General features: G+C 39.2%; 1 protein-coding gene across 3 annotated transcripts in view; it reads left to right on the forward strand.

Annotated features, from left to right (window-relative positions):
- Positions 1 to 5,665, forward strand: part of LOC123755876 (serine/arginine repetitive matrix protein 2) — a 270,322-nt gene extending 264,657 nt beyond the window's left edge. For all 3 annotated transcript variants that reach the window (XM_069300127.1, XM_069300126.1, XM_045738800.2), the window contains 3 exons: positions 2,760 to 2,873; positions 3,308 to 3,575; positions 3,844 to 5,665. In XM_069300127.1, the coding sequence (XP_069156228.1) occupies positions 2,760 to 2,873; positions 3,308 to 3,575; positions 3,844 to 4,601 (1,140 nt within the window). In that variant the 3' untranslated portion in view covers positions 4,602 to 5,665. The remainder of the gene's footprint in view (positions 1 to 2,759; positions 2,874 to 3,307; positions 3,576 to 3,843) is intronic.
- Positions 5,666 to 9,823: the final 4,158 nt, after the last annotated feature.

The raw sequence follows: 9,823 nt of genomic DNA on the forward strand, positions 1-9,823 counted from the left end.
GAAGACAGGCCAAGTGTTACCCGGGAGGGAGCGACCAGAAGCCCACCCAATACACCCCCAATTCCCACCCACAAATGTTTAGTATATTTTCCGGTTGCTAACATCAATTTTCGTGTTACAGCGCTCATTTTGGTATGAATTTTTTTTAAATAGAATGCTTTAGATAGATACATGCATATAAGGGCAAATTGAAGAACAATATTGCAAATACAATACAATAAAGTATAAACAACAATATAAATTATATAAAAAACTAAAACTATTTGTACTTACCAATTCAGTGTTGTTTGTGGAGCATGACAAGGGTTGAACATTAGTTTTATCCACTCCACCTGCAGCAGGAAAACGTTTCCTGAAGGGTCAACCCAAGGGTCATATGAATCACAGCTTGGTTGATTAGGTATTCTTTGAGGGTGTTTGTCAAGTTTTCTTTTGAACACTTGGAGAGGTTGGCCAGTTCTGTTCCTTATATGTTACTGGAGAGTTAATTACTGTATAACATTTTCTATTCTACTTGTAGAGTATAACATTCCTGTTGCAGGCACTTGATTTCAATAAAACTCCCTCCATACTTTCATAATACAACCTGTAATGCTTGTTTTACTTTTTTTGCTGCTCACATCCACATACATAATGATCAGAGGGTAACTGGGGAGGGGGGAGGGGGTTGCAGGATTTCCTGGAATAGGAGCATTACAGAGCATCCAGGTAAAGGAAACCAGTTGAGATCAAATGGGTTCCAGACCATAGGAGGGGAAAAATATTTATAAGGTTGGGAAATCTTGAGATGATTTCCGGGGCTTAGCGTCCCCGTGGCCCGGTCCTCGACCAGGCTTCCTTTTTGTTACACCCTCTTCCCCCAGGAAGCAGCCCGTAGCAGCTGTCTAACTCCTAGGTACCTATTTTACTGCTAGGTAACAGGGGCATTAGGGTGAAAGAAACATTTTGCCCATTTGTCTCCGCCTCCACCAGGGATCGAACCTGGAACCTCAGGACTACGAATCCGAAGCGCTGTCCACCCAGCTGTTAGGCGCCCACTTCTGTGGGTGCTATAGGTACGAGCAGAGAACACTCTGCTATAGGTACGAGCAGAGAACACTCTGCTATAGGTACGAGCAGAGAACACTCTGCTATAGGTACGAGCAGAGAACACTCTGCTATAGGTACGAGCAGAGAACACTCTGCTATAGGTACGAGCAGAGAACACTCTGCTATAGGTACGAGCAGAGAACACTCTGCTATAGGTACGAGCAGAGAACACTCTGCTATAGGTACGAGCAGAGAACACTCTGCTATAGGTACGAGCAGAGAACACTGTATAAACATCAGAGATCCACGGTTGTTCAACATCCTCCCAGCAAGCATAAGAATTATTGCCAAAATAACCATGGACATCTTCAAGAGAAATCTAGATTGTTTTCTAAAAGAAGTGCAGGACCAGCCAGCTGTAGTGGGTATGTGGGCCTGCGGGCTGCTTCAAGCAACAGCCTGGTGGACCAAGCTCTCACAAGTCAAGCCTGGCCTCGGGCTGGGCTTTGGGAGTAGAAGAACTCCCAGTACCCCATCAAACAGGTAGCAGGCCCTTGAGTGGATGGCACCAGGCACTCAAAGAGGCTGGTTTCCACCATGCTCACACAAGGAGAGAGAAGACTGCTAGGGCCAGCTAGAGTCAAGCAGAATTACTCCCAGAGAGATGATATGATCACCACTTACAAAATACTAACAGGAATCAACCAAATTGACAGAAGTAGTCCTGAAACGAGCAATTTCACAAACAAGAGGACACAGATTCAAGCTACAAAAACAAAGGTGCCAAAAACAATATTAGAAAGTTTTCTTTTGCAAACAGAGTGGTAGACGGTTGAGACAAGCTAAGTGAGAAGGTGGTGGAGGTCAGAACTGTCAGTAGTTTCAAAGCATTATACGACAGAGTACTGGGAAGATGGGACACCACAAGCATAGTTCTCATCCTGTAACTACACTTCGGTAATTACACACACGACAGCAGGCTCCTCCTAGAACACGTAACCATGAAATGGTACAGGATTTTTTCATGAGTTCGGGTAAACTCCATTACATCCAATATATCCATTTCTGTAGCATACATGTAAAACCCAGACAATAATTGTTTAAATCGTTGAATGACGATAACTGCATTACCCCGTGAATCAATGAATGATGGTAACCACTGTCAAAGAGTTAAGATATGGGCACCATAAAACCACTGCATATTCCAACTTTGGTCTCACAAAGGTTAGGTTATATCTTGAGGTTATCTTGAGATGATTTCGGGGCTTTAGTGTCCCCATGGCCCGGTCCTCGACCAGGCCTCCACCCCCAGGAAGCAGCTCGTGACAGCTGACTAACACCCAGGTACCTATTTTACTGCTAGGTAACAGGGGCATAGGGTGAAAGAAACTCTGCCCATTGTTTCTCGCCAGCGCCCGGGATCGAACCCGGGACCACAGGATCACAAGTACAGCGTGCTGTCCGCTCGGCCGACCGGCTCCCTAAAGGTTGTGAACACTGAGAGGGATTGGTTGTGAACACTTTCTTTAGTATTTGACCATCTATGTATTTAAAAGCAATTATGTAAAGCTGTAAACTGTAAAGCATAGCATAGGCTCCCTGTACAATGTTTTTAATTTACCTTGTGTTTTCAAAGGCATGCTCTTAATTGATCAATAAAATACTAATAATTATATGTTTAGATAGAATAAAAATTTAAAGTATTGTTTTAAAACGCATTACTTTTTCAGGATGTTGTTGTTTACTGTGCAGAAAGTCCAGACTTCGACATTAACGTTCGTGATAATGCAGGCTACACACCACTGCATGAGGCTTGCAACAGAGGCCATTTGGATATTGCACAGGTGACCATCTTGGCATAATGATTAATGATATTTTTCTGTATACTGCAGTTGCATTAGTCACAAATAAACCAACTTGGTTCATTTATTTGTGTCTGTTGCCTTAGATAATAATTTATAATCACAGAATTAACTGTAACTCATTTGCTGTAAACTGAGACTCAAATACAGTACTCAATAAATTTGTTTTCCAAGTTTCCTGTCATCATAAAATTCAGTATCCCTTGTATACAGTACTGAAATTTAAACAACAAATTATAAGTTTTCAGTGTCACTTAACTGCAGAACTGATTATTGTAAATTGAAAGCAGAACTTGGTCTATCCCTCTCATGTGGTTTTATTTAACAACTCTGTGAATTTTCCTGGAAATATATTTTATTAAAACCAAGTGTTAAAACCCTTTACACATTATTAAATACAATACAAAAATTTGTAGGTGCTGTGCGCGCACGGTGCTCATGTCAATGCTCCGGGCTACAAAGGAATGAGGCCACTTCATGAAGCTGTTGAAAATGGGCATGGAGAACTTGCCCGCCTCCTGCTTGCATATGGGGCTGACCCTGCACTCACCACTTATGCTGGCCAGAATTGCCTTGCTCTTTCTGCTGATGCCCAGACAACAAAATTCATTGAAGGTTACCTGGCTGACCTGAAGGGTCGGACTGGTGAGATGTGGCACTTCAGTGGCCCTTCCAGGTTCCTTGGTAAGTCTCATTATGAAGCTAAATGGTTAATGTAACTATAATATGTTACAATTTCCAGGTGGAAATTCTTCTAAAATTGCCCCCTCTCAATATTAATGTTTTCATCATACAGTACAGTATCTTTACCATAATATGACCATATTGTAACAAACGCCATTATTGTAAAACATATTGTGGCATCAAAACTTAGTAGTGTATATGAGAGTAAGGATAATTTAATTGTTAGGAAATGTTTTTTTTTCATTACCTAATATTTGTTCTTTTTCAGATCTTGATGAGCAAGGCTGTGATTTATTTAGCAATATACCAGAAAGCAGAACTGTTCCATTGTGTCAGCAATTAAAATGTCTAGATGACACACACAGACAAAAATTAGAATCACAAAAGTTTGACACTTGTATGAAAGTACCAGACCAAGATATGGCACAGAAAGTCAGTGAATCAAACTTACAAAGAAATTTTGAAAATATCTCCACTAGTGAGGAAAAGAATTTCGTGAAACCAGAAAATGGTATATCCATAGTTCCAGTGAATGAACTCCAATACTCAGTTAAGGAAGAAGAAACTGTTAAAGAGATTAAAAAAGAGAATGACACAGAGTTGCCTAAAGAAGAAATAGAAACGAAACCGACGAGCGAGATGGAGACCACGAAGGACAGTGAAAACACAGTAGATTTATACAACGATAGTTCAGGGTGTGAAGACGATTGGGAATTAAATGAAGTGACTTTTGAGACAAGTGAATTACCTCTATTGGATGTGTTTGAGGTTGATGGTTGGCCTCATAAATACTACCTTATGCTAGAACTCTTGACCCTCCTCAGAATGACTCAAGCAGAGCTTATCATTTCTGCAAGAACTATTGAAACATTAAAATTGAGCGTGGAGGAGTTTGAGAGTCGTGCCCACAGCTGCATAGTGGGGTCATGCAGCCGTGCTCTTGTTGATACCTGCTCTTTTGTGGTGTTAGTACGAGTCACCCCAACAGTGGAGAAACTTTTAGGTATTGAAAGTGTAAGACTTTAAGAGAGTTTGTGTGCTGTATCTATAGTAGTCAGAATGAAATATTATCTTGATTTTGTTATTTTTTTTTTAAGAAGAGCACTGTGGAAAAATAATGGTCAATATTATTGATCATGCTGTAGTGAAGGAGTCCAGATTTTTTAAACAAGCTGTTGATATTGTAAATCAACAAGTTTTAGCCAATTTTTTATGAATACCTTCACTTCCTACTACTACAATGATGTGATTTTATAACTATGATAGTATGAATATACCATGTACCATACACAGTATATGAGTTACTGAGCAACATTAGTACGTGCAGAGATAACTTGCTCTGTGATAAGGTTTATCAAAGATATACATAAACTGTGATAAGTCTTGTGTAAAGCCCAAAAGGTGATATGCAGACAGCTACAGGAAATCTTCCAATTACAAGGATTTTTGAACCAAGAACTGTTGCAGTGGGCCTAAGAAATACACTTGAATATAATGACGGGTTTTTCCATTTTACAATAATCAGTGGTAGCTGGAAACTACTTTTACTATTGTAAGTGTGTACTGATTTTAGTTACTCTTGTGATGACATTGTAAAAGTTTCACCTAGAAGAAGGTAAACAATTTTACACAAGAATTTTTTTATCTGACAAAACTTTAAATTAGTAGTGTATATATGGTTCAAGGAAGATTTTAAAATGGGAATTTGTGTGCAATGAATTGTTGCAATTGATTCTAGTGTTATCACTTAACATTCATAGTATCTCAAAGTTATTATATTTGAGATTACTCTGTACAAATGATGCTTATGATGATAGTATTGTACATAATGATGAAGTTGGATGTTAGCTCTCCTCAGCTGTCAGTAGCAGAAACTGTGACCAGATTACTGTTAATTAATGTTTGACTGATGGATTACTGCTGCTGCTGCTGTTGCATCACTACAGGTAAACTATCCTGCTTATTTTGTGTGTATGTGTGTGTGCGTGTGTGTCTGTGTGCATCTTTGTAAATGAAGTCTTGTGCAATTAACTTAAATATATTTTCTATGTAATGTATTGCCATGTAAATATATATTCAGAGGTATACTATCTTGAATTTATTTCTACTCAGTACCTTTGTGATGTCCCTGCTTAAGAGCATGCGGTTAAAGATAAGATAGGAAAAGACTAGCTCTTAAATGACAAACTCTTGTCACTTTGCATTCTATGACAAAATTATTAAGAGAGGCTTAATATACAGTGTATATAAAAGGGGGAATTACCAGAAGAAAGAGGTTCATCAAATATATTTTGTCAATATATTTACAAATCAGTTCTGCACAGGAGCTTCAGAGGCACAAATGTATGAGCTGGCTATATTGGCATGGACACATTGTGAATTTTGCCCATAGTGGGTTCACTAAAAAATTTTTTTTACAAAATTACAGCAGGTAGGTTTAGCGAAGGCTTTAATTATTTTATAAAATTTACCTTATCACATGTAAGTGCTTAGGTATGTACCATAATTAAATAAATATTATTTCATACTGTGTCTGCAACATAGTAGACTACAGTCTGGGATCTTTATTTAAAGTTTAATCCTTTACTAAGCCCCTTGGATTTTGGGAACTGAGGAGTGAGAACAAGACCCACCAGCTACCTAGCTAGTACAGTAACAGTTACAGGAGTCACTGCTTCCCTGACCTGGTGTCAGACCAGTCTTATTGGTTGACATTCTGGTTAGTGAGGTTGTTGGTGTTGGCAATACATTGTCTGAGATAGCTATTACAGCCAAGATGATCAAAAATATGTTGTAGAATTATATAGTTGTGCAGAGAATATCACAATAATGTGGCTAAAAATAAATTACCTAAACAATGCGGTTAAATTAATGCACATATGAAAAGAACAAAGTGTCGTCGTGTCAGCTTGTTCTTTTCAGTTGACTTGATAAGGATTCAGGATGAGCCAAAATGTCGTCACTTTCCTTTCTTGTCGTGTGTGTGTGGTTTGGGTTATCTATATCAAGTTGTATCTTGAAGGCAGATGGCAACTTTCCTTATATTTGATGGGGAAGATGCCTGGGAGCCTCTGGAACATATGGAGATAACTTGATGAACCCTTAAGAGCCCAAGGCTTCTTGGTATTTTCACTTGAATATGCCAAAATGGGAGTTAACAAAACACCCATGTTTGTTTCCCTTTTAAAACTTGTTGGATTTAGATGAGTTTATCATGCAGATATGATTACATGTTGTAGGATGTAATACTCTAAGGTATATGAGATGCTAAGCAATTTTCTAAATTTCAGGAACATAGCCATAACCTAACAGGGAAATTTTAAAATAAAATGATCTTGAGTTTATAAACAACAAAATAACGTTGGTTGGTTCATTGGTTAAACGAGGAAACCACAAGTTGGAGGAAGGATGCTGATAGAAATACCATCACACTCTTAGTTACTATGTAGTTTATTGTTTCATATCATAAAAGATGGTGATATGTACATAATGCTGCTTTCAACCAGGATTCTGTGCATTGTGTTCTTCTGATAAAACATTTTCTACCTTTCATTACTTGTTTTGGGATCATCATATTTCTGTTTCATTTCTTCCTTCCAGTGACTGGGAAGGGATATGTTGCGATAAAGATAAAAAACAAATTAAAAACAAAAGAAAGTTCTTGCTTGCATGACATAAATTATCTTTAAATACAAAAAATATTTAGTGTTCACCAAAATTAAAATAAACTATGTAGTAAGAGTTCAAATAAATGAAAATACTCCATCCACCTTTCCCCCCCCACCCCCTCTCTCCCTCCATTAAAAAAAAATTGTTTTGCATGTAGTAACACAAGTTGAGACATGTTTGGTTTTCCAAGAGCACATATTGCTTGAGCCACACTAGACCTATAGGCTAATATTGTAATAAATAATTTTTTACACAGAAGATATAAGGAAAAAACTGAGATAGGACATCATACAGAGTTTAAATAACAAAATAGGGAAAGTAGCACTCTCACCCTATCTAAACAGGTAAACATGTGTAAACAAGAGACATGGAAATTACTGTTGAATATAATATATTCTTCAAGTTATACACAGGGTATCACATATTTTATATGTAAACATGTGTTCTGCCTTCCAGTGCAGAACAGTGCAGTGTTATAGGTGCACAAATTAGTATTTACCAATGGTGTTAGGAACATTTTCACTGGATTTACAGGAGGGGCAAATGGGGAGGGATAAACTGACAAGTCTTTTAGAAACTATTCCTCAGTCATGAATTAAATTTCTTTGAGAACTTTCTTACCAACAATTTAAGTACAGTGCAATGGGGGAAACCAATGTGTACAAAGATGACCAATCACGCATCATAAAATGAAGAAACGACGACGTTTTGGTTCATCTTGGACCATTATCAAGTCATGTCTTGATAATGGTCCAATATGGACTGAAATATTGTCGTTTCTTAATTTTCTGATGTATCAGGTTTGGTCATTGTATCTTCAGCCATGTTATTATGACTTCATCGACTGCAATGTCAGGGGGGCCTGACGGCTGAGTGGACAACGCTCGGGATTCATGATCCTAAAGTTCTGGGTTCGATCCCCGGCGGAGGCGGAAACAAATGGGCAGAGTTTCCTTCACCCTGATGCACCTGTTCACCTAGTAGTAAACAGGTACCTAGGAGTTAGACACAGGCTGCTTCCTGGGGGTGTGTAACAAAAAGGAGGCCTGGTAGAGGACCAGGCCGCAGGGACGCTAAGCCCCAAAATCATCTCAAGATAACCTCAAGATAATATGTACAGAGAGATACAAAATATCAAAAACAGCTAAAAAATAAAACACAAGTGATGAAAAAAAATGGGTAAACAAAAATCAAATTGAGGAATAGAAAATGATGATGCAACAAGCGAAATGGTAGAAATATAAAACCAGTTAGATGAAAACTTGGAAACAACTTGACCAAATGGAGGCCCTGAAAGGAATGAAAACTAACAAAATGTCACAGAATGCTCAGGAAGGCTTTTTATGGCTGCAAATATAGTGAATCACTGGAAATAAGGGTCAGTTTTGTGAGCATTGCTGTATTTGGTTTCCAATACAACACACTTGCCATTAAATAAACAGTGAAGGACTTATATTGAAAATACAGTACTGCACTCAATGTTCAGTACAATGATGGGGGCTGCTATTCAGTTTTTTATAACTGCCCCCTCTCAAAACATGGGTCAAAAGACTACATCGAGTTTAGATACAGCTGCAGATCATCAGTAACTGTTTGGAGGTGCTACGTGTACCGACAGTTTACATGCCTCTCCTATTTATTAAGTCATACTCTTCCCTGTAAATATTTATAAAGCACCCAAGATTTATTTTACTATATTTATGTCTAGCAAAGAAGCCAGGCTTTTGAATTTATTGCCATTTTGCTTCTGCAGGGGAAAAGAGAGTCTAACTGCCACTTCGATTATGAATTCAGGTGGTCGTTTTGTTCGTTTGCAGCTTTCTTCTATTCTGGTGAAGAATGGGACAGCAGGCTTTCGGAGGAGTTCATTGGTTGTGGATGCTTGGTTGGTTTGGCTGGAGGTGTGTCACGTGTTGTGTCCAGTGGCGGCTTTACGCTGCTACCTGTGGGCCACTGGTTCTGTGACGGTGGACGCGCTTTGTCTGGGTGGATCAGGTTTACTTGGTTCCCTGTTCCAGGGTTTGTGTGTCTCAGGTTGTTTGCAGTGTTATCAAGTCTAGCCAGCCTGCAGTCTACCCTCGTGCCCATGATGTTTGGAAGTATGCTGCTCTCGCAGCGGTTTGGGCAACATGTCTTTGGTCGACATTTGGGTGCAGAGGTTTTGGAGGTCAAACAGGGTCCTGGCCACCAGGTATCTCATGAACGTTCCGGTTCACTCCCAGCCGTGCGTGGCTTTGGGGCACCTGTTGTGGTCGCCTGTTTCTTCCTTGTCTTGAGATCTGCAGTGCTGCCACCTCCCAAGTAAGTCCCTCCTTTGACTAATTTTTGGGTATTTAACTTCAGGAAGCTGATGGGGCTGTCCACAGAAAACTAGTGTTGAATGCAGTGAAACTCCATTTTCTGGGTGCCCCAGGGGGGGGGGGAGGGGTAGTGCTAACAAGGAAGAGTGCTAGTTGCTTTAATTGCATAAACTGTTGCTTGTTGGGTTTCTTTCTAGGGGAAGTTATTTTGATCTTTTACGGCATAGATTGCACAGGCTAACCAGACAGTGGTCTATTTTGATTCGCCTATCTTTCTGG

This window comes from Procambarus clarkii, chromosome 43 (assembly GCF_040958095.1).
Source record: "Procambarus clarkii isolate CNS0578487 chromosome 43, FALCON_Pclarkii_2.0, whole genome shotgun sequence".
In the NCBI taxonomy this organism is placed as follows: domain Eukaryota; kingdom Metazoa; phylum Arthropoda; class Malacostraca; order Decapoda; family Cambaridae; genus Procambarus; species Procambarus clarkii.